The 24,067-nt window shown below is 43.4% G+C and overlaps 1 protein-coding gene across 1 annotated transcript in view; it reads right to left on the bottom strand.

Moving 5' to 3' along the window:
* The window catches only part of CIROP (ciliated left-right organizer metallopeptidase), a 37,773-nt gene extending 14,149 nt beyond the window's left edge, over positions 1-23,624 (bottom strand). Inside the window, exons 1-7 of the mRNA XM_075276841.1 lie at positions 23,333-23,624; positions 22,551-22,644; positions 17,287-17,338; positions 16,867-17,013; positions 14,278-14,403; positions 12,193-12,271; positions 552-688 (exon numbers count right to left, since the gene is read on the bottom strand). Of these exons, the coding sequence (XP_075132942.1) occupies positions 552-688; positions 12,193-12,271; positions 14,278-14,403; positions 16,867-17,013; positions 17,287-17,338; positions 22,551-22,644; positions 23,333-23,624 (927 nt within the window). The remainder of the gene's footprint in view (positions 1-551; positions 689-12,192; positions 12,272-14,277; positions 14,404-16,866; positions 17,014-17,286; positions 17,339-22,550; positions 22,645-23,332) is intronic.
* Positions 23,625-24,067: the final 443 nt, after the last annotated feature.

Genomic DNA, 24,067 nt, shown 5'->3' with positions numbered 1-24,067 from the left:
TTCATCCCCAGTGATTTTAGATTTTAGACGGTGTAAATCTTAGACAACATTGGTACATTTACCCCAAATCTGCCAGAGGCTTAGTTCACACGTAAATAACGTGTGGCTTATTTTGGCACCAGAAAAAAACGCTTCCTAATTACGAAGCGTTTTTTGACCATGGCACGCTTTTTGTGGAGCGTTTTTTTGTAAAAACCGCTTCCAGGCGGTCTTTCCATCCTTAAAGAGAACGGGCTGCAAAAAACTGCACGGTAAAAAACGCTTTCCATTCACTTCTATTGCTCTCTTCAGGCGGAAAACGCCTGAAGAAAGATCATGTCACTTCTTTTTCTCTGCTAGCAGTCTACATAGACTAACATTGTATGGAGGAAGATTATGACGTGGATTCCACTGTCAAGATCCTCCTCCATGTCCCTGTGTGAACTAGCCCAAACACTTCCACTGTCTGTCAGGGAAATCATCATGACATTTTGTCCAAAACTGCATTCAAAATCCATGTGTATGGTCATAACCTAAAATATTAGACTAAACCTACTGGAGAACATAGTTACCTGGTTCTCAAGAGGGGCACCAACACTCCCCACTCCTAAGTGTTCCCCCATTCTTTGCATTACATTTGGAGTGTAAATGCGCAGCTGTCCGTTTTCATCTGTATTTGTCACACGGGATCGGGAAGAACATTTTTGTGCTGTGGACACAAATAAGAAATGGTTATTTCCACTGAATTATAGAAAAACATACCTAGCTTTTATCTCACAGCAATCTGATTCAAAAAGAAATGTTCTGTCCTCTGATCAGAGCCTTACTATTAATAAACTGGTACCTCGGGCACATGCTTGGATCTCCAACTGGACATACACATTACTCTTTGTTCAATCAAGGATGACAAAACAGTGGATACAGAAGGATTCCCAAATGTGAAGAAAAGGGTGCAAACCAACCATAGACAAATATTCAATTCTGAATATATTTTTTCATCCGAGTTTATTTGCATATAGTCATGTAGATGTCCTTGTCAGGTTATGTGATCTAACCATTAAATGACCTGATGAAGGCATCTAAACAATTAAATAAAATATGTTGTTGCTGGAGGTGGGGAGCGGCCTACTTATGGTCCCGTTCACCTACTGGACTCCCCTGTCTGGTGTCTCCAAAATCTATATCTCATTATTCTCCAGATTTCATAGCAACAGACCCCATGGCAAATAGATACTCAGTATTAACTTGCTATCTCAGGAGGAGTGTGAGGAGGACACCCTCTGGAGAGAGGTTGTAAAAGTTCTTAGTTCTCTATAATTTATTTATATAGCGCCATCATATTCCACAGCGCTTTACAGACTGTCAATTGCTGTCCATATAGGACTCACAATCTATATTCCCTATCGGTATGTCTTTGGAGTATAGGAGGAAACCAGAGTACCCGGAGGAAACCCAAACAAACATGGCGAGAACATACAAACTCCATGCAGGTGTTCTCTTTGGTCAGATTTGAACCTAGGACTCCAGTGCTGACCACTGAGCCAACGTGCTACTGGAGGTTCTGGTGTCACTGTCACCAAGGCTCTTTCTATTTGGTTTGATGGAGGTTGGGGACAGGATGGATGTACCACCAACAGATTTTCTTACGTGAATCACTCTTTATTGCCCATACAAGGCAACTTCGACTCTGTGATTTAACTCCCATCAGATGCTGACCCGAGATTAGTCTCTCCACTACTGTGTCTCCCTCTTGTCCAGCTTTCCCCCCAATTTGTTCTGCCTGTTAAACATTTATTATGAACCTTTGTAATGAGAAATGATCTCTACAGAACAGGAAGTGTCAACCAATTATGAGGCCAGGGAACACTGTGAAGATTAGACAATTTTAGGATTTTGTTATAGAAAATAACATGTAAATTAGAAAAAAAAAATCACAAAAAATTTAAAATGCCAAAAGTACCAGGAATAGACCCCTTAATGCAGGGGCGGATCCAGGGCCGGGCGAGCCGGGCAACCGCCCGGGGCCCCGCGGCCCGGCCCTAACAAAATGGTCCCGGTCAGCCTCGGCATAGTCGGGCAAGTGCCGGGGCCCACAGAGCCTCTGGGGGCCCCCCGGCACTTGCCTGTCACGATTTCAGCTCATCGGCGTCCGTCCGCCGATGAGCTGGGATACATACGCGATTAAAGCAGGAGCTGTGAGATCAGCTCCTGCTTTAAAGCTCCGGCCCGGCTTGCGTGTGTAGGCGCGATGACGTCATCACATCACGCTTACACACGCAAGCCGGGCCGGAGCTAAGCAGGAGCTGAGGTCACAGCTCCTGCATCGCGTATGTGACTGCACTGGAGTGAGAGAGAGGAGCGTCGGGGGAACGATGGAAGGTGAGTGATAGAAGGTGAGTGTAAGTGTTTGTTTTGTATTAAATATTAAGGTGGATCATAATGAAGGGGGCCCATGAAACTGGGGGGCAAATGAAGGGGAGAGGGGGAACGGCATGACACTGGGGAAGATGAAGGGGGTGGGGAGAGAACGGCATGAAACTGGGGACAAAGATGGAGGGGGCCCAAAGAAACTGGGGGGCAAATGAAGGGGAGGGGGGAACAGCATGACACTGGGGCAGATGGAGGGGGGGAGAACAGAATGACACTGGGGCAGATGGAGGGGGGGAGAACAGCATGACACTGGGGCAGATGGAGGGGGAGAACAGCAAGACACTGGGGCAGATGGAGGGGGGGAGAACAGCATGACACTGGGGCAGATGGAGGGGGGAGAACAGCATGACACTGGGGCAGATGGTGGGGGAAGAACGGCATGACACTGGGGCAGATGGAGGGGGGAGAACGGCATGACACTGGGGCAGATGGAGGGGGGGAGAATGGCATGACACTGGGGCAGATGGAGGGGGGGAGAACAGCATGAAACAGGGGGAGAACAGCATGACACTGGGGCAGATGGAGGGGGGAGAGAACAGCATGACACTGGGGCAGATGGAGGAGGGAGAACAGCATGACACTGGGGCAGATGGAGGGGGGAGAACGGCATGACACTGGGGCAGATGGAGGGGGGGAGAACAGCATGACACTGGGGCAGATGGAGGGGGGAGAACAGCATGACACTGGGGCAGATGAAGGGGGGAGAACAGCATGACACTGGGGCAGATGGAGGGGGGAGAACAGCATGACACTGGGGCAGATGGAGGAGGGAGAACAGCATGACACTGGGGCAGATGGAGGGGGGAGAACGGCATGACACGGGCAGATGGAGGGGGGGAGAACAGCATGACACTGGGGCAGATGGAGGGGGGGAGAACAGCATGACACTGGGGCAGATGAAGGGGGGAGAACGACATGACACTGGGGCAGATGGAGGGGGAGAACAGCATGACACTGGGGCAGATGAAGGGGGGGAGAATGGCATGACACTGGGGCAGATGGAGGGGGAGAACAGCATGACACTGGGGCAGATGAAGGGGGGGAGAACGGCATGACACTGGGGCAGATGAAGGGGGAGAGAACGGCATGACACTGGGGCAGATGAAGGGGGGGAGAACGGCATGACACTGGGGCAAATGAAGGGGGGGAGAACGGCATGACACTGAGGCAGATGAAGGGGGGAGAATAGCATGACACTGGGGTGGATGGAGGGGGGGAACAGCATGACACTGGGGCAGATGAAGGGGCGAGAACGGCATGACACTGGGGCAAATGAAGGGGGAGAGAACGGTGTTATGTCAGTCCAGGTAGCTGCAACGGGGCTAAGGGATAGCAGTAGGGAATCTCGCCCTGCACTACTCCCACTAGCTATCCCGGTCCCTGCCTCACGGGTGTGGGTCGGCTGTACTCAGGCTAAGCCTGACCCCGACAGCTCCTCTCTCACTGATTCCGTAGGCCTAGAGGGAAGTGGGAGAAGGAATGCCCTATAAGACCTCTAGGGACTGGAGACTAAAGGGGGTCACCCCTAACGAACAAGTGAAGCTGCTACTGACAGGGACTGACAAGGGTGTGCGCTGACTAACAACACTAGCAGCACACAGGAAACATGTGGGAAAGGATTCCCCCAAACCAATATGGGAAGGAACCTTACACTAGGAAACAAACACAGGGAAACTGAGTAGAAATCAAAGGATAAGGCAATTCACTCACACAGTCAATTATAAACAGAGGGAGGATTGGTGAACACAGAAGGGAAAACACACACACCAACTCGTTCACCCAAACCTCCCCAAAACCAACCACGGAACTTCCTCTATCCAAGATAACCACCTACTCCTCCTGCTAAGGCCTAGCTCTGTAAAAGCGACACTCAGCACAGAACCATGGGAGGCATGGGTTTAAATACAGAGTAGAGACCACTCCTCCCAGGTGCAAATGGGAGGACAGACTAATCAACCAGGAGATAAAGCTGCCTACCATCAGTGCGCACGTGCAAGTCAGAAGGTGTGCACCAATACTCACGACAGGACAACCCCGCAGCGCCAGGATGCCACCCCAGACACTGCGCAGCCAAAAACTCCCCAGGTAAGAAAAATAGAAAGTAAAGAACCTAAATACTCCTAACAGGATCCTCCCCTCAAGGAGAAGACTCCGGATTCTCTAGGAGCATCCTTCTTCGGGAACTCCTTGTGGAATTTCTCCACGAGTCTGGGAGCTGACACATCCGACTCCAGGACCCAAGAATTATCCTCAGGACCGTATCCCTTCCATGCCACCAGATACCATAGCTTCCCCCGAACATATCTGCTATCCAGAACTCGGGATATCTCATACTCCCCGGACTCAGAAACTGGTGGAACCTTAACTGGAGACGTTCCCTTCTTGGCCTTCTTTAACAAGGAGACATGGAAGACCCGGTTTATCTTCCACCTTTTAGGTAGTTGCAGCTGCGCCGCCACTTCATTTACCATCTTGATGATCTTAAAAGGACCCACAAATCTGGGACCCAGCTTCTTGCTAGGAACCTTCAACCTGATATTCTTGGTGGACAACCAAACCATCTCACCAGGGAAGAACTGCAACTCTCCTCTCTTCCGATCCGCCTGGACCTTAGCCTGGTGCGACGCCCGCACCAGATTCTCTCGGATACGGGACCATACCCCTTGCAGCTTTTTAGAAAATAGCTCCTCCTCCGGAACTGGGGAAGAAATGGAAGAAAATACTCCGAAAACAGGATGTCTACCACCGGAGCAAAAAAAAGGTGTGGTACCTGTGGCATTGGAATCATGGTTGTTTAGGGAAAATTCTGCCAGGGGGAGAAAGGCAGCCCAATTATTCTGGTTCTCTCGAACAAAACACCTCAAAAACTGTTCCACATCCTGATTCTTCCTCTCTGTTTGTCCGTTAGACTCTGGGTGAAACCCGGAGGAAAACGACAGTGTAACTCCCAACCTGCTGCAAAAAGCCCGCCAGAATTTAGCCACAAATTGCGGTCCCCTGTCCGAAACGATCTCCTCAGGAAGACCATGCAACCTTACAATTTCTTTAATAAACGCCTCAGATAGTGTCTTGGCACATGGCAGCCTGGAAAACGGGATCAAATGGCACATTTTCGTGAAGCGGTCAACGACTACCCAAATGACCGTGAAACCCTTAGACACCGGAAGGCCCGTGATGAAATCCATAGACAGATGAGTCCAAGGTGCCTTAGGAGGTTCCAATGGATGTAGAAGACCGTGGGGATGGGTATGCAACGCCTTGGCTCTTGCACAGACCGAACAATTTTGAACAAACTGCAAGACCTCATTACTCCACCCTGGCCACCAAAAATTCCTAGACACCAATCTCATGGTCTCTGAAACCCCCGGGTGACCAGCAAGAACCGACTCGTGACACTCCCTCAGGAGACTTTGTCGGAGAGTAGTTGGGACAAAAAGCTTGTTTCTAGGTATCTTGGAAGGTGCAGCGTGTTGCGCTTCGATCAAGGCCTTCTCCAATTTCGCGCCCAATACTGCTACCACCACTCCATCCCCAAGAATAGTGGCAGGCGCCTCTCGTTCCTCCTCAGTCGACATATACCGGGATAAAGCATCAGCCTTAACATTCTTTGAACCCGGCACATAAGTCACGTTAAAATGGAACCGCGCAAAAAATAGAGCCCATCTGGCCTGCCGTGCATTTAATCTCTTCGCCGACCCAAGATAAATCAAATTCTTGTGGTCAGTAAATACCTGGACTGGCCTTCTGGCCCCCTCCAGGAAATGACGCCAATGTTCGAACGCTAGTTTTATTGCTAGTAGTTCCCTATCTCCGATGTCATAATTCCGTTCAGAGGCAGAGAATTTCTTAGAAAAGAAGGCACAGGGATGCGTACCCTCCTCGAACTCCTGAGAAAGTACTGCTCCCACCCCCACCGAGGAGGCATCCACCTCCACTCGGAAGGCCAACCTCTCATCCGGCTGTCTCAAAATGGGAGCGGACGAGAATCGCTTCTTCAGTTCTTCAAATGCAGCTAGCGCCTCTGGCGACCACTTAGCACAGTCAGCCCCCTTCTTAGTCAAGTCCGAGATAGGTTTCACAACCTCAGAAAATCCCTTGATAAACTGGCGATAATAGTTGGAGAACCCTAAGAACCGTTGGACCGCCTTTAGGTTCTCGGGTCGCGGCCACTCCAAGACTGCCCTGACCTTCTCAGGGTCCATCTCGAACCCCTTGTCCGATAGGATATAGCCAAGGAAACATAATTTATTGACCGCGAACACACATTTCTCCAGCTTAGCACTTAATTGGTTAACCCTCAGGAGATCTAAAACCTCTCTCACTCTCTCCCAATGAGTCTCCAAATCCGGGGTGTAAATGAGTATATCGTCCAGATAGACCACAACCCCCCTCCCTATGACGGCACTTAGTACATCATTAATAAAATTCTGAAAAAACGCAGGCGCATTGGTTAGACCGAAAGGCATCACAAGATTCTCAAAGTGTCCTAGGGGTGTGTTAAACGCTGTTTTCCACTCATCCCCCTTCTTGATTCTCAGCAAGTTATACGCCCCACGTAAATCTATTTTACTAAACCAGCGAGCTCCCGTAATCTGGCTGAATAGATCCGAGATCAACGGAATGGGATAGGGATTCCGCACCGTGATTTTGTTAATCTCCCTAAAATCCAAACAAGGGCGCAACCCTCCATCTTTCTTCTTTACAAAGAAAAACCCCACTGCTACTGGGGACTTAGATGGGCGAATATGCCCCATCTCTAGACTCCCCTCAATATACTCTTTGAGCGCCTCCCTCTCCGGAATAGTGAGATTTTACAACCTTGTCTTGGGTAACACTGCATTAGGTATAAATTTAATCGAGCAATCATAGGTGCGATGTGGTGGTAATGTCTTGGCTGCCCTTTCCTCAAAGACCTCCCTGAACTCACATATTTCTTGAGGCAAATTGTCTATAGACAAAGACATAACGGATATGGGCAGACATCGACCATTACACCCCTGCCCCCAAGAAACTACTGACTCGGTCTCCCAGTTGATAATAGGGTTATGCTGCTTCAGCCAGGGCCACCCCAACACTACTTGTGCTGGTAACTTAGACAACAAGAACAAGTCAATCTCTTCCCTGTGGCCACCCACAATAAACTCCAAACCCTCCACCTGTTTGGAGATGACAGCTTGCTGTAGAGGGGTCTTATCAATAGCCCACACCGGTATCTGAGACTCCAAGACCAAAGGACTCACCCTTAATTGCTCACAAAACTCTGAGTCAATAAGGTTGACTGCCGAACCACAATCAACCAAAATCCGGCACTTCTGCCCATTTACCCATCCTTCAAGGGTCAACCCGGCAGTCTGAGTACAGGAAATATACACACCTCCCTCCTTAGTAGGTTTTCTCCCTTCACCCTCAATAGACCTGGGGTTATTACTCTCCTTGGCGAACCATTCTCTGGAGGGGCATACCCTTGCTACATGTCCCATCCCTCCACACACAAAACAGCGTACTGTGCGGGACCCTTCACTCTTGGGTCTTGCACTTCGCACAGTGGCCCCAATCTGCATGGGTTGGTCCCCCGGGTCCTCTCTAAAAACAGAGAGTTGAGGAGGGCTAAGCCCCCCCAAGACTCTTGTCTCCACGCTCCCGGAGGCGCCGTCCAACTCTAATTGCCAGCTGCATGGCCTCATCTAGATCTCCCGGAACAGGGTGAGAAACTAGATGGTCTTTAACCTGGTCCGAGAGCCCTGTCTGAAACTGACTAAGTAGAGCGGGGTCATTCCAGTGTACTTCTGCTGCCCACCTACGAAACTCTGTGCAATATTTCTCTATAGCGTGATCCCCTTGCACCACACGTCATAGGTTATACTCAGCCGTGCGTACCCTGTCTGGGTCGTCATACAGTAACCCCATTGTGGAGAAAAACGCCTCTACAGTTAGTAAGCAAGCTGAGTCGGCTGGTAACGAATGTGCCCAGATGAGGGGATCATCTCTCAATAAAGTAATAATAATCCCAACTCTCTGTACCTCAGAACCGGAGGAAAACGGCCGTAGCCGGAAATACAAAAGACAGTCCTTTTGAAATCGGAAAAAATCTGACCTCTTACCTCGGAAGGGTTCAGGTAAGCTGACTTTTGGCTCCAGAGGCCGACCCACAGGGGCGCTACTCACCTGCCTCTGTATGCCCTCCACCTGAGAGGCTGTGTGTTGAGCCAACTGCTGTACTTGAGATACGCCAGAAGCTTGGATGGCATCCATTCGTAGCTTGATCCCCTCCATCTCAGTGGAAATCTGCTGCACCGCCTGGTACAACTGTTTCAGGTCCGTCATAATGCAAACGAACCTTTTTTTTTTTTTTTTTTTTTTACCGGCTGAGTGTACTGTTATGTCAGTCCAGGTAGCTGCAACGGGGCTAAGGGATAGCAGTAGGGAATCTCGCCCTGCACTACTCCCACTAGCTATCCCGGTCCCTGCCTCACGGGTGTGGGTCGGCTGTACTCAGGCTAAGCCTGACCCCGACAGCTCCTCTCTCACTGATACCGTAGGCCTAGAGGGAAGTGGGAGAAGGAATGCCCTATAAGATCTCTAGGGACTGGAGACTAAAGGGGGTCACCCCTAACGAACAAGTGAAGCTGCTACTGACAGGGACTGACAAGGGTGTGCGCTGACTAACAACACAAGCAGCACACAGGAAAAATGTGGGAAAGGATTCCCCCAAACCAATATGGGAAGGAACCTTACACTAGGAAACAAACACAGGGAAACTGAGTAGAAATCAAAGGATAAGGCAATTCACTCACACAGTCAATACACACAGAGGTAGGATTGGTGAACACAGAAGGGAAAACACACAAACCAACTCGTTCACCCAAACCTCCCAAAAATCAACCACGGAACTTCCTCTATCCCAGAACACCACCTACTCCTCCTGCTAAGGCCTAGCTCTGTAAAAGCGACACTCAGCACAGAACCATGGGAGGCATGGGTTTAAATACAGAGTAGAGACCACTCCTCCCAGGTGCAAATGGGAGGACAGACTAATCAACCAGGAGATAAAGCTGCCTACCAGCAGTGCGCGCGTGAAAGTCAGAAGGTGTGCACCAATACTCACGACAGGACAACCCCGCAGCGCCAGGATGCCACCCCAGACACTGCGCAGCCAAAAACTCCCCAGGTAAGAAAAATAGAAAGTAAAGAACCTAAATACTCCTAATAAACGGCATGACACTGGGGCAAATGAAGGGGGGAGAACGGCATGACACTGAGGCAGATGATGGGGGGAGAATGGCATGATACTGGGGCAGATGAAGGGGGGGAGAATGGCATGACACTGGGGCAGATGAAGGGGGGGAGAATGGCATGACACTGGGGCAGATGAAGGGGGGGAGAATGGCATGACATTGGGGCAGATGAAGGGGGGAGAACAGCATGACACTGGGGCAGAGACGGGGGGACATGAAACTGTGGGCAGATAAAGGGGGAGAATGGCATGAAACTGGGGACAGAGATAGAGGGGGGGACATGAAACTAGGGGTAGATGAAGGGTGTATATGAAAATGGGGAGAGATGGAGGGGGGACATATAATTTACGGGTGACTGTAGGTGGATTATACTGTGTGGAATCACATGAAAAATGAATGAGAATGGGCGGAGTCAACATAAAAGTGGGCGGGGCCTAATTTGCTGCGGCGCGCTGCGCGTAGGGCCCCGCCAAAGTCAATTACCCAGGGCCCCGCAAACCCTGGATCCGCCACTGCCTTAATGGGTTAGAAAAAAGGATCAGCGCTTCACCCGGGATGGTTAAGTTCCGAACATGCTTTATTTGTCAACAACACTCCACGTGTTTTAGGGTATAAACCCCTTTTTCAAGTGTACATAGAATAAAGTAGTGCATGAAAAAATGTAAAATGAATGGGGGAGATTTAGGAAAACTTCAAAGTATATGTCTCATGTTAAGTCACAAACTCACAAAATTGGTATGTGCAATACTAAATGTGCCCCAATACGTTTCACTTAAAACTTGATTTAAAATGTAGTTCTTTGTTGCCCACCGCAACCAATCACAGAACAGCTTTTAATTCTTATAGTGCTCTTGAAAACTTAAAGCTTACCTGTGAGTGGTTGCTATGGGCAATATAAATAGATTTACTTTTAGACTAAGACCCCACATTGTGGAGATGCAGAATTTTTGTTCCAGATTTTGCTGCAGTTTTTTGAGCCAAATTAAGGAGTGGTTTGAAAAGGAATGGAAAATAAAAAGGAAACACAGACTTTCCCTTCTGTTAAATCCACTCCTGACATTGGCTAAAAAAAGAAAAAAAACACTGTAAAATCTGCAACAACAAAAAAACACTGCATTCCCACAACGTGGATTCTTAGCCTTAGACAGTTTTGTAAATCTGCCCCAATTTGGGTTCAAACAGCATTTTTACATCACCGTCGCCACTTACCAAAAAAGAGGCATGGCTTGGTGACCTAAAAGCAATGTGCAATTATATGAATGGACAATAAAGGGATATTTCTGTTGATCTCTTTAGACCTACACATGTGCAAGGGGGTATTCTCTACGTCTGGAGGAAAAAAGGCTTTACTGCAGTCACAGATGGGGCTTCTTTACAATAAGAGCAGTGAGATTATGGTTCTTGCTTCTACAGGATGTGGTGATGCACAAGTTCAAGAGAGGACAAGTGTGTAGGGACAAGTTATGGGTACTAGTTATTTGGGATGGGATGTTGATCCAAGGATTTATTCTGATTGCCAAATTTGGAATTGGGAAGGAATTTTTCCCCTAACTTGGAAACTGGCGAAGGCATAATGGGTTGGTTTTTTTTGCCTTCCTGTGGATTGACATGGTAGCTTTATAATTTGGAACTGATGGTCTTTATCCAACCTTATCAACTTTGTTACTATGTTACAATATGTCATTTGATGACAATATATTGCCATTAAAAGACTTATTTAGCCATTGCACATAATCAGCCTGTTGTAAAATATATAATTCAGCAATTCAGACCACACCTTTAGCCCCTTATTCTGGTATCCGTTATTCATGACCACGTGCAGTCTGTGTTTTTCATAGGCAGCACAAGGTCCCATCGGTTTTAATGGTTGCATGGAAACATCCATTTTTTTTCCAGGGACCAATGGATGCTTTAGTTTGTTCCACTTGTAAGATCAAACATGCCCATTAAAGTCTATGGGTTAGAGAAAATCCATGTACAGCACCTGGATTGGATGGTCATAGATGTCATGGATTCAAGAAAATGATGGCAATCTAACAATATGTTTTAATGTTTATGTTTGCCTGCCTTGTATGTAGCAGACAATTATATAGTTACCATTATACTAATTTACTAATGTACTTTATTGTTTAACCTGCATATCCTTATATGATACACTGAACTACTTATGTAAATACGGCAATATATTGTATCTCTATGAAAATGTGGCAATTTGGTTTAAATAATGATTGTTTTGTTTTTCACATCAAGCATGGATCTATAAAAGCAATAGGACTGTGTGCTGTGTGTAGAGAATATGGACGGCATATGGCTGCAAATGATGGCTATCTGACTAACCCTTAGGTCATATTCAGATGATCATAACAATACTGCACTTTAATGTTCATTTAATGGTCCAAATTAACCAAATACAACTGATCAGAAAGGGTCTCAGTACTGTGGTCACAAAATGGCAATCTGAATATGGCTTTAATTATATTTTATAAAAAATAGATTTAGAAATGTTGTAATTAAATATAATAGTATCATGTCAAAATGAATTTATCACCTGAAAAACTGCAGTCCATCCAATGTTTAAAAAGACTGCTAGAGAATCCAAGGGCATGAAGGATCTCATGTAGGCAGACCTGAAATTATGAAAAGAAATTGGTTTAGTGTACGCAACCGTTGTACCTACTTTGCATAAATCAATAGTACAATTTGTGTACATGGGGAATAACACTATTTTTGGCCAATATGTGACTTCTGCAGTTTTTAGCAGTATTCCCTTTTGCAGGCTTTATGTGTAGTTTGCAGTTCTCCCTGAGCTGGTGAGTGTAGACTAGCTACACACAATAACAACAGTAGAATCTACTCCATAACTCTCTCACTCTCTCAGAGACAGTCCTAGACCAAACCATGTAGGACATATATAAGAAGTTCTTATGTGTAGTGATGTGGATGAAGTACTTTGGGCATTAATCCTGCTCAATTCTTTCTCGGCCCCTCTCCAAAGACTTCTATAGATACTTCTATTCTAAATCATGAGAGAGTCCATACTAGTGATTTATGCAAAGTTTGTTGAAAAATTAGTAACCATTTTAGTGAACCGGCGAACAGAATATTAGTGTACTGAATTCCCCCAGAACTGGGGCACAACTTGAGGGGGTCCAGTTGTACCCAGGCCCAGGTTTTTTAGAGGGGTCATGTGTTATCGTTTTCTGATATGAAGAGACTTGTACTATAAATGATACCTAACAGAACAGATAGGTTTCTGCAGATATATGTTGGTAAGTCTGGTAAAGAGTTAAAACTTAACTTTTAATTAATAATACTATAAAAACATAAACTCCTTGTCAGGACGAACAAAGATCTAAAAGAAAATAAATATAACTGCCTACTACTGGAATTGAGTTACTCCATACAAGAGCCCCCATGGGTATGAATTCCATTGTGAATAGAGGAGTAGTGCATAAAAAAGATCTATCTGCCTAAAGAAAGTGGGATCCTCCTATATCAACCTATATATAGCGGGGATCACTTGTTTGTGAATGGGTATCGGTTATGTCCCCTAAATTCAGGCTCAAGAATAATGTTAATTCACTATCTCGGGTATCCCTTACTAGTCAGAGATATTGCCCGAAATAGATCCTGAACAGAAGTTTTCATTTTACCCCTTATGGAACGTGCCTTGAAAAGGATATACTTCTAGTAAGTTCTTAAGTAAGCAGTTATATTTATTTTCTTTTAGGTTTTGATTTGTCCGGACAAGTAGTTTTTATAGTATTATTAATTAAAGATTAAGTTTTAACTCTTTACTAGACTTACTTGTATATCTGCAGTTCTATTGGGTGTTTTGAAAACAATATATGGTTGATAATTGAGCGTGACCAACTCAGTAAAATTGTTTGGGTCCATTTGTACGTACTATAAATGATACATTTATTTGCAGGGCTTGGTACAGAATTTGCACTGGGACCCAAGGGCTTCAAGTTACACTTCTGCTCCAGAGACATACAGAGAAGTGTCCTCCATAGAGATGAGCGAACACTGTTCGGATCAGCCGTTCCGAATAGCACGCTCCCATAGAAATGAATGGAAGCACCTGGCACATACACTTTTCCGGCGGCCGGTCGCCGTTCCGGGTGCTTCCATTCATTTCTATGGGAGCGTGCTATTCGGAACGGCTGATCTGAACAGTGTTCGCTCATCTCTAGCCACAATAAATGATATAACTATATACAACTACAACTATAGACAGGACTTTTGGTTCTAGTACATGGGATTGAGAGAAATTAGGTCCCCAACCAAGGGAAGGCCTTTCACCTATTTGTAGTACTGAATCTCAGAATGATACTTCCTTGCAAGTCTCTTAAAGGGGTTATGCCACAAAGACAAGTGCTGCACTTTGACTATCTCCAGCGCTCCAATTGAAGTGTATGGTAACAAGGATGTGTCCTGCCCAGCAGGGACATGCCTATATCCATCTTCATTGATAATGGAGGGTAATACACTCCCTTTCTCAGCATCAGTGGGGTTCTCAGCTGTCAGACCTGAATCGAGTAGTCATTTATCCTCTGTTCCATGGGGAGCCATTGACTTTTCTAAATAAAATAGATCTCATACAGTTCATATGAAGCTGACTTTTAGATACCTGTACAATGTGCTGATGTTGGAATATTCCATCTCTAAGGCGCTTTGGGCAAAACACAATAACACCAGCAATAGGACGACCCGAGTGGTCCAGCTGACAGTATGAAGCATAGGCAATAACTGAGGGCTAAGAAGGTGAAACAAGGTGATGAGAGAAGAGTTGAAGTAACACATGATCTATAATCTTGAACAAGGTGCCTTTCTGTATTATGAAGCTGTGTCCATCCATCTGTCTGTCCGTCATTACAATATATAAAATGTAGTAAGGAAACCTGCAGTAAACAGTAAAATATAGAAGCGCCCCAAGATTACTCCTAATAATAAACAAAAAGAAAAATGTATACTTAAAAAAGCTACAGTACTTTTACAATATACAGTACATAGAGAAAAGTATTTAAAGCATCAGTGGAAGAAGTGAATTCATAGATACACTAGGGGGCGACATACAAGATGTTTCACTATCACTGTATTATATTTACTTTGTAGAAGCAGGAAAGAGACATTTGTTTCCATAGGGTCCTGGGTCAAGTCAAATTGAAATTTAATGTTACAGTGATCATGAAATAGTATATCCACATAATAAATAGTACACCCCTATAGTAAGTAATATGTCCACATAATAAATAGTACACACCTGTAGTAAATAGCGCACCGAAATAGTAAATAATATATCCACATAATAAATAGTACATCCACTTAATAAATAGTATAACCACATAATAAGAAATACATCCACTTAATAAATAGCATATGCAAGTAATAAATAATATATCCACTTAATATACAGTACATCCACATACTAAATAGTACATCCACTTGATAAATAGTAAGTCCGCTTGATAAATAGTAAGTCCGCTTGATAAATAGTACATCCACTTTCTAGATATAATATCCATTTAATAAAATCCATTTAATAGTTAAACAACCACTTAATAAATAGTATATGCATGTAATAAATAGTACATCCACTTAATAAATAGTACATCCACTTAATAAATAGTATATGCATGTAATAAATAGTACATCCACTTAATAAATAGTACAGCCACTTAATAAATAGTACATCCACTTTCTAGATATAATGTCCATTTAATAGATAGTAAATCCACTTAAGAAATCCTAAATATATTGTTCTGTCAGTCTGTCAATACTTTGCTGAATCAGTCAACAGGTATTCACAGTATCCTCAAAAATAAAGAACGCTTTATGAAGTTGCCTGTTGTCCTTCGGCTGGGGCTATTCAGTATATGTGGTGCCAAAATAAGTGAAATTGCAGTTGAGCTGTATTTGCTTATAATCTGAGTGGTACAAAGATTTACAATCCTTCGGGTGTGTTTTGGGATTTGCCATGTGTGTGTGGCCCCAGCTTTATACTGCAGTATCAGTGCCAAGGTGAAGCTTGTATCAATATATAATCTGGATAGCAATGCTGTGTAAAGCAGGGCTCCTTCTAGAGGAAAATGTAACATCTCAGTGGCTCATTAACCACTTCATGACTAGGCCATATTCTCTTGTTCATGACCGGATACATATTTTGGATTTAGTACCTTTTGAGTACTAAAACCAAAAGCTTAATTTGAAGGTAGGTAGGGGCCCTGTTAAATCTGTATTGGGCACCCTACCTACGTTATAGCACTTTAAATAGTGTTTTTTTGTCTGTGTCAAATTGACCTTTGGGGCCCCCTCAGGCTCCAGGGCCTAGTAGCAACTACTACTCCTGAACTCGCTATAGCTACCTTGGTTATAACAATTTTTTTTTTCATTTGGGTTTTTCAAATATTCTTGCATGTTTTTTTGGTGACACTTTATTTTTATGTCATTTTTATTTTTGCATTATTTTCGTTTTTTAATATGTGGAAAAATGTAAACAAAAAAGTATTATTACGGTATTTTTAATAGCACAAAGTGCATTTCTTTTTACATATTGTTCCCCCCATAAGTTTGTAACAAACCATTTGTGGTTATTTTAACATTTTTTTTCTGATTTCTTCTGTAACTTGGGCTGATGCATTAACCTCAGTTACAGAATGAATACAGATTGCTATCACATACTGCACAACTGATTCCTCATTGATCTCTATGTAACCAGAAGGCCATCCGTTTTCTTCCATTTTTCTTTACATCCGGTAAACAGTTGTAAAAATGTGATATGAATGGTTGGATGTGGACCCTTAGATGCTTGGCTATTCCTCTGGAAATCGACCAGTTTAGTTGATATTAATTTAATTTATATGGCCACTTTTATCTTGTTCTACATCAGATTACTGTACAGTCTACAATATAAAGACTTCATTGCTCAGAATACACATAACTAGGGCAAGTGGTTCACATACATTACATTAGCCTAAAATGCTCAGGGCTTTGAGACCTGCAGATCTGTAAATGAAGTTCAGGACTACAATCCAGGTTATAACTAAGGATCAGCCCTACATAATTAAAACAAAGTATTTACAAAATGACTTAATACTTTATGTAGATAAAGTAAATTATATCACTAAAAAGTTAATTGCTGTTCAAAGATGGACATGCCCTTTAAATATCAATGGACTATTTTCTATGCCAATTCTAATTTTTGTTAGTTATCACTCACCCATAAAGCACATTTCTCTGTCTGCGCTACTTTTACGTATAAGAGGAAGTCTGTATTGAGAACACCTACGCCATCCGGTATCACATAATCAGGCTCGGTCCCATTCATTGGCCACACTTCATAGCCATGTAGATGAGAATCTGGGATCTGCAAGAGGTATATATTAAAGTACAATATTTATAGCAGTGGTCACCCCTAGAGATGAGCGAACACTGTTCAGATCAGCCGTTCCGAACAGCACGCTCCCATAGAAATGAATGGAAGCACCTGTGACGCCGGCCGGCCGCCGACAAAGCGTACGTGCCAGGTGCTTCCATTCATTTCTATGGGAGCGTGCTGTTTGGAACGGCTGATCCGAACAGTGTTCGCTCATCTCTAGTCACCCCATATGAAAAGACTTTGGAGCTTCAGCCGACTTACCAGAACATCAAGGCAACGTTCTCCATGATAAGAGATGTCACGAGACCCGCACCTGAAGAAATGAGACATATAAGCCATAACTTATATATTTTGACATTTACATAGTTATATCAGGATTGTACTTCCTATCGGCACTAATTAATATTCCATACAATGTACTGATAAGCCAGAAAAAAAAACCATTTTAAAGGGTAAGGGAAAAGCGTAAAACCTAATTTGTGACATTTTCTTATATATTTTGTATTTACAGTGTTCACTGTGCAATAAAAATGATCCGTTCGCTTCATTCTGTGGATCTGTATGATCCCAGTGATTTTCAAAATAATGTTTTTTGCATTGTCATTTTCCGAACACAATAACATTTTTATATTTCCTTCTACAGTGCTGTATTAGTGCTATTTTTTTGTGTGGCAAGCTGACATTTTTATTGGTATCATTATGCAGTACGTATCACATTTTATTCATTTTAATTTTTTTTTGGAGGAAGGGAAAAGTGGCCAAACAGTAATTTCTGCATTTGATTTTTTTTTTTTTTTAAATGTAGATTGTGAGCCCCACAATGTACTTTTTTTCCCCCTATCAGTATGTCTTTTTGGAATATGGGATGGAAATCCTTGCAAACATGGGGAGAACATACAAACTCCTTGCAGATGGTTTTTTGTCCTTGGCGGGATTTGCTAATCACTGAGCCACCGTGTGGCCCCATTGATTTTTGTCTGTTACAGCATCAAAGCATATCAGATTAATACTTTTATATTTTTGACTGTTTAGTTATTTGGATATGTGGTGATGCCACATATGATTATTTTTATATGGGATCTAAGAAAGAGGGGTCATTTGGGTATATGTACATACTAGCTGGTACCCGCGACTTCGTCTGCGGTGATTGTAGAAGTGGGTATATACAGGCGTGGGTAAGGTTTTCATAGTGTGTATAAGGTATGGGATATGAAATGTAACTTTGTATCTTGTTGTTGCTATAATTCAGAGAATACGTGAGACTTTTGTGTTGAAGTTAATTTGTATTTGAGCTGCTATATATACGGTGTTGTGAGAAACTTTACATAGTGACTTTGGGACAGAGGTATTTGAAGTTAACCCTTTCCCGCCGATGGCATTTTTTGATTTTCGTTTTTGACTCCCCTCCTTTACCCCATAACTTTTTTATCTCTTTTCTTCATGATGCCACCATTATTTATTCTATATAATGTACTGGGAAGCAGGGAAAAAATTCAGAATGGGGTGGATTTGAAGAAAAAATGCATTTCTGCGACTTTCTTACGGGCTTTGGTTTTACGGCGTTCACTGTGCAACCAAAATGACATGTCCCCTGTATTCTGTGTTTCGTTACGATGCCGGGGATACCAAATTTATATGGTTTTATTTACATTTTGACCCCTTAAAAAAAATCCAAAACTGTGTTAAAATATTATTTTTTGAAAAGTCGCCATATTCCAACAGCCGTAACTTTTTTATACGTGCGTGTACGGGGATGTATAGGGCGTTTTTTTTTTTTGCGGGACTGGGTGTACTTTGTAGTTCTACCATTTTTGGGAAATGTTATTGCTTTGATCACTTTTTATTCAAATTTTTATCAGAATCAAAACAGTGAAAAAATGGCGGTTTGGCACTTTTGACCATTTTTCCCGCTACGGCGTTTACCGAACAGGAAAAATATTTGTATAGCTTTGTAGAGCGGGCGATTTCAGACGTGGGGATACCTAACATGTATGTGTTTCACAGTTTTTAACTACTTTTATATGTGTTCTAGGGAAAGGGGGGTGATTTGAATTTTTAATCCTTTTTATTTATTTTTTATATATTTTTTTTACTTTTTTTAACCTTTTTTTTTTTTGCATTTATTAGACCTCCTAGGGGTATTGACATGGGTGGGTGGTATCGCGGATTGTCAGAGCGGTGGGGGTCGGCAAACATGGCTGCTCCAGAGCGTTATAGAGCGCCTCCTGGAGTATCGTTAAGGTGAGGGGCAAAGTGGTAAAGTATATGTATATGTGATTGTGTGGGGTTGCTGACCTCTGCTGTAGAGGGCAATATGAATTTTGTGGCTTGCTATGGTCCAAAGTGTGTGAGATTGCAGAGATGGTGGTGTGAGTTTGGGTTTTGTGGGGTTCCTGGCACAAACGTATGTGCGCTATTGTGACGAAAAGTAGCCTATTGTTTAATCGGGTGTATTAACTATGTTTGTGGAAAATTTCAGCCAAATCGGTGGAGCGGTTTTTCCGTGATTGAGGAACAAACATCCGAACATGCAAACATCCAAACACACAAACCCACAAACTTTCACATTTATAATATTAATAGGATATATACAGTGGGGCAAAAAAGTATTTAGTCAGTCACCAATAGTGCAAGTTCCACCACTTAAAAAGATGAGAGGCGTCTGTAATTTACATCATAGGTAGTCCTCAACTATGAGAGACAAAATGAGAAAACAAATCCAGAAAATCACATTGTCTGATTTTGTATGAATTTTATTTGCAAATTATGGTGGAAAATAAGTATTTGGTCAGTAACAAAATTTCATCTCAATACTTTGCTATATGTCCTTTGTTGGCAATGACAGAGGTCAAACGTTTTCTGTAAGTCTTCACAAGGTTGGCACACACTGTTGTTGGTATGTTGGCCCATTCCTCCATGCAGATCTCCTCTAGAGCAGTGATGTTTTGGGGCTGTCGCTTGGCAACACATACTTTCAACTCCCTCCAAAGGTTTTCTATAGGGTTGAGATCTGGAGACTGGCTAGGCCACTCCAGGACCTTGAAATGCTTCTTACAAAGCCACTCCTTCGTTGCCCTGGCGTGTGCTTTGGATCACTGTCATGTTGAAAGACCCAGCCACGTTTCATCTTCAATGCCCTTGCTTGATGGAAGGAGGTTCAAAATCTCACGATACATGGCCCCATTCATTCTTTCATGTACCCGGATCAGTCATCCTGGCCCCTTTGCAGAGAAACAGCCCCAAAGCATGATGTTTCCACCCCCATGCTTTACAGTAGGTATGGTGTTTGATGGATGCAACTCAGTATTCTTTTTCCTCCAAACACGTAAAGTGGTGTTTCTACCAAACAGTTCCAGTTTGGTTTCATCAGACCATAGGACATTCTCCCAATACTCTTCTGGATCATCCAAATGCTCTCTAGCAAACTTCAGACGGGCTGGGACATGTACTGGCTTAAGCAGTGGGACACGTCTGGCACTGCAGGATCTGAGTCCCTGGCGTCGTAGTGTGTTACTGATGGTAGGCTTTGTAACATTGGTCCCAGCTCTCTGCAGTTCAGTCACTAGGTCCCCCCGCGTGGTTCTGGGATTTTTGCTCACCGTTCTTGTGATCATTTTGACCCCACGGGGTGAGATTTTGCGTGTAGCCCCAGAGCGAGGGAGATTATCAGTGGTCTTGTATGTCTTCCATTTTCTAATTATTGCTCCCACAGTTGATTTCTTCAATCCAAGCTGGTTGCCTATTGCAGATTCAGTCTTCCCAGCCTGGTGCAGGGCTACAATTTTGTTTCTGGTGTCCTTTGACAGCTCTTTGGTCTTCACCATAGTGGAGTTTGGAGTCTGACTGTTTGAGGGTGTGCACAGATGTCTTTTTATAGTGATAACAAGTTTAAACAGGTGCTATTACTACAGGTAATGAGTGAAGGAAAGAGGAGACTCTTAAAGAAGAAGTTACAGGTCTGTGAGAGCTAGAAATCTTGATTGCTTGTAGGTGACCAAATACTTATTTTCCACCATAATTTGCAAAAAAAATCTTACAAAATCAGACAATGTGATTTTCTGGATTTGTTTTCTCATTTTGTCTCTCATAGTTGAGGTCTACCTATGATGTAAATTACAGACGCCTCTCATCTTTTTAAGTGGTGGAACTTGCACTATTGGTGACTGACTAAATACTTTTTTGCCCCACTGTGTATATATATATATATATATATATATATATATATATATATATATAGTGGCAGTGCAACTTTACGGCGTTTCAAGTGGTTGTTTTTCTGGCGAGGGAAGAAAAGAGCAGGTCCCATCCATATAGCTGGGCAGTCCAAGGTTTGGTTTGTTTAATGGACATCATTAGGTGTCAGTTGGGAGATTATAATTGAGACATCGCTGTCTCTGAGGAAGACAGGCTGAGCCAAGGGCCTGGAGAGTTGCCCCTACACGTTCTACTATGAGCATTGTATTGTTTTGAGGTTCTAGGCTTTAGGATTGCACCCCGATAGTAAGGGATAGTATCCTGTGAAGTTAGCGGTCAGACGACCAGGATTTGTTTTATTGTTAAAACTGTTTTGCGAACATGTGTTGTATCTCTGCCTGTTGTTGTTGGAGAAATAAAGCTGTTGAGGTCAGTTTTGAACCTGCGGAGCCTATGTGGACATGAAGTTCTTGGATGTGAAGCCATCTGAGGGGGAATTCACACGTAGTAAAGTGGAGCGCAATCTGGCACGTATACGGCGTGTCAGAGTTTGCGCGCTCAAAAAGATCCCATTGATTTCAATGGGAGTTACGATCGTATACACCGCGTAATTTTGCGTCCGTAATTTTGTGGCTGCAAAATTACGGGTGCAAAATTACGCGCCGTATACGATCGTAACTCCCATTGAAATCAATTGGATCTTTTTGAGCGCGAAAACTCTGACACGCCGTATACGTGCAAGATCACGCGCCAGAATTCTCCGTGTGAATTCCACCTTATACTGGAGACGGCGATCCTGTGAGATAAAATAACACCTGAGTTGGCACAAGAGATATATAAATATATATAATTAGACTTTTTTTTTAACATTTGAACTCTAGAGAGTTTGATTGCTCTTACAATATACTGCAATAATTAGCAGTATATTGTATACGTAAAGCCTTTCTATTACACCTCTGGTAGGGTGTAATTCAGGTTATGTAATGACAAGCCTGAGAGTCTTTGACAGTTTCTCAGATATCTTACCAATGGATTGCTGCCCCTCCATGACGTTCTGGGGGCTATGATCTATCCCAATAGGGTGGATTAGATGCCACAGTCGCAATGGCCCCAGCATTTAATTGGTTAACAGCCATGATCAGGGCTGTCACTGTTCGCAACTGGGTATAATATGGATGGCATCTGCTGTTGATGGAAAGGCCTCAGCTCCTCAGTCCTCTAAGGGTTAGTTCACACGCAAATCCGTGTGTGCATATTCCGTCGCGGCTAAGTATAAAAACTGGAAACAAATCTAAAGTGGAAGAGATCTTTTGGTTCTTACTAGTTCTTACCTTTTATAGTTAAGAAGTGAAGGATCTCCCCAGATGGAGTGGCAATATTTATTCTTATCACGATTTAGAAGCAGCGGCCCTTCAGTTCTATGTACTACGAGATAAAAAGTTTTATAAATTCATGCACATTCTGCAGAAACAACACCACTCTGCTGTATGGAAGGGATGTTCAGTCTCATAGATTCCCACAGTAAATCTGCCATTAGTAGTGAACGAAATTCTTAAAGGGGAGATCCAGTCAAACAAAATATTCTCCCATCATAAAATAGGAGGTCTTTCGAAGGCTTAAATCCCTTTGGCACTGCTGATAAATTTCTATTACTTGATTTAAAGGACCATGATGGCAGACTTTACCAATGTGATCCTCTCACATATAAGTAATCATTTTAACTGGATTATCCCATCAGGGTTTTGTTGATATCTTCATTGACATCTGTGTTGCAGAATCCGCCAGATTTGACAACAAAGATGCAGACTGCCCTATTTTTTTCACCCCTTGGTAGGCGCCATCAAGTCCCATTAGAAGTCATACCATTATAAGCATTACCATAAATGTTACATCTATAGTCAACTTTACAGTGATCGTGGGCCAATGTAATGTAATATTGTTACATATGGGTTTAGTTCAGTTTTAATGACATTAAAGTGCAAACATGAACAAATCCCAAGGCTATGTGGAGTACTGGGCATCTAACTGGGCATTGTTTGGCTTTTTTCTAGTGGTATACAGTATTGATGGTTCAGAAATAAACGTATATTGATAGTTTAATGTATAGCCTCACCTGATAACATGTTGGAGATGATCTTGGTAACTTCCCTCATGGCTGACTGTAGTTGTGTGTTCTGTGATGGTGTCAGTAGAGCGCTCTCTCCTGGTAGGTACCAAGAGGTCACTCTGAGTGGCAGCTGAGGTGCCCATGTTGTACTACGTCTAAATATTCTGCTAGTATGGGGCATTACATCTGGGGGAGACACTACATGAGTCTCTCGTTGTACAGTGTCATGAAGACAGATGGAAGGACAAAGTTTTACCAATAAGGATAAGCAAAAAGTGCTGATGACAAGACTTGGCATGGAGACTCAAAATAGGATCCAGGTGGTAAGATAAACTAGAGACGTAAAGTTATATACATCAGAATCCCATCTTGAGACTTTGCTTCATATATGGGACAAATACCTGCTCACCATTCAGCCATCTATATACACTAAAATAATAAAGTAGATCCTCTTAGATGTCCTTCCTGTCTGCCTGTCTCCTCTATCTTGTATCATCTGCAGGCTTTGGATGAACAATGCCAGAGCGAAAGTTGTGGAACTGGTTTCTGTAGCTCAGGAAGTTAATAATCTAGAGAGAGTGCGAGGGGCAGAGAGCGTGAAAGAGGAGGGGATCTGGTGAGAAAGCATGAAAGAGACACAGACCATGAAACTAAAAGATAGTGATGAGGCTGAACTTTCTAGAAAAAACATTGCCTCCTCTATTATAACTCAAATGTGTAGATGAATAAACTGAAATGAGT

Source organism: Leptodactylus fuscus, chromosome 1 (genome assembly GCF_031893055.1).
Source record: "Leptodactylus fuscus isolate aLepFus1 chromosome 1, aLepFus1.hap2, whole genome shotgun sequence".
In the NCBI taxonomy this organism is placed as follows: domain Eukaryota; kingdom Metazoa; phylum Chordata; class Amphibia; order Anura; family Leptodactylidae; genus Leptodactylus; species Leptodactylus fuscus.
The sequence above is the reverse complement of the archived record's forward strand: the minus strand, read 5'-3'. Positions and strand labels throughout refer to the sequence as shown.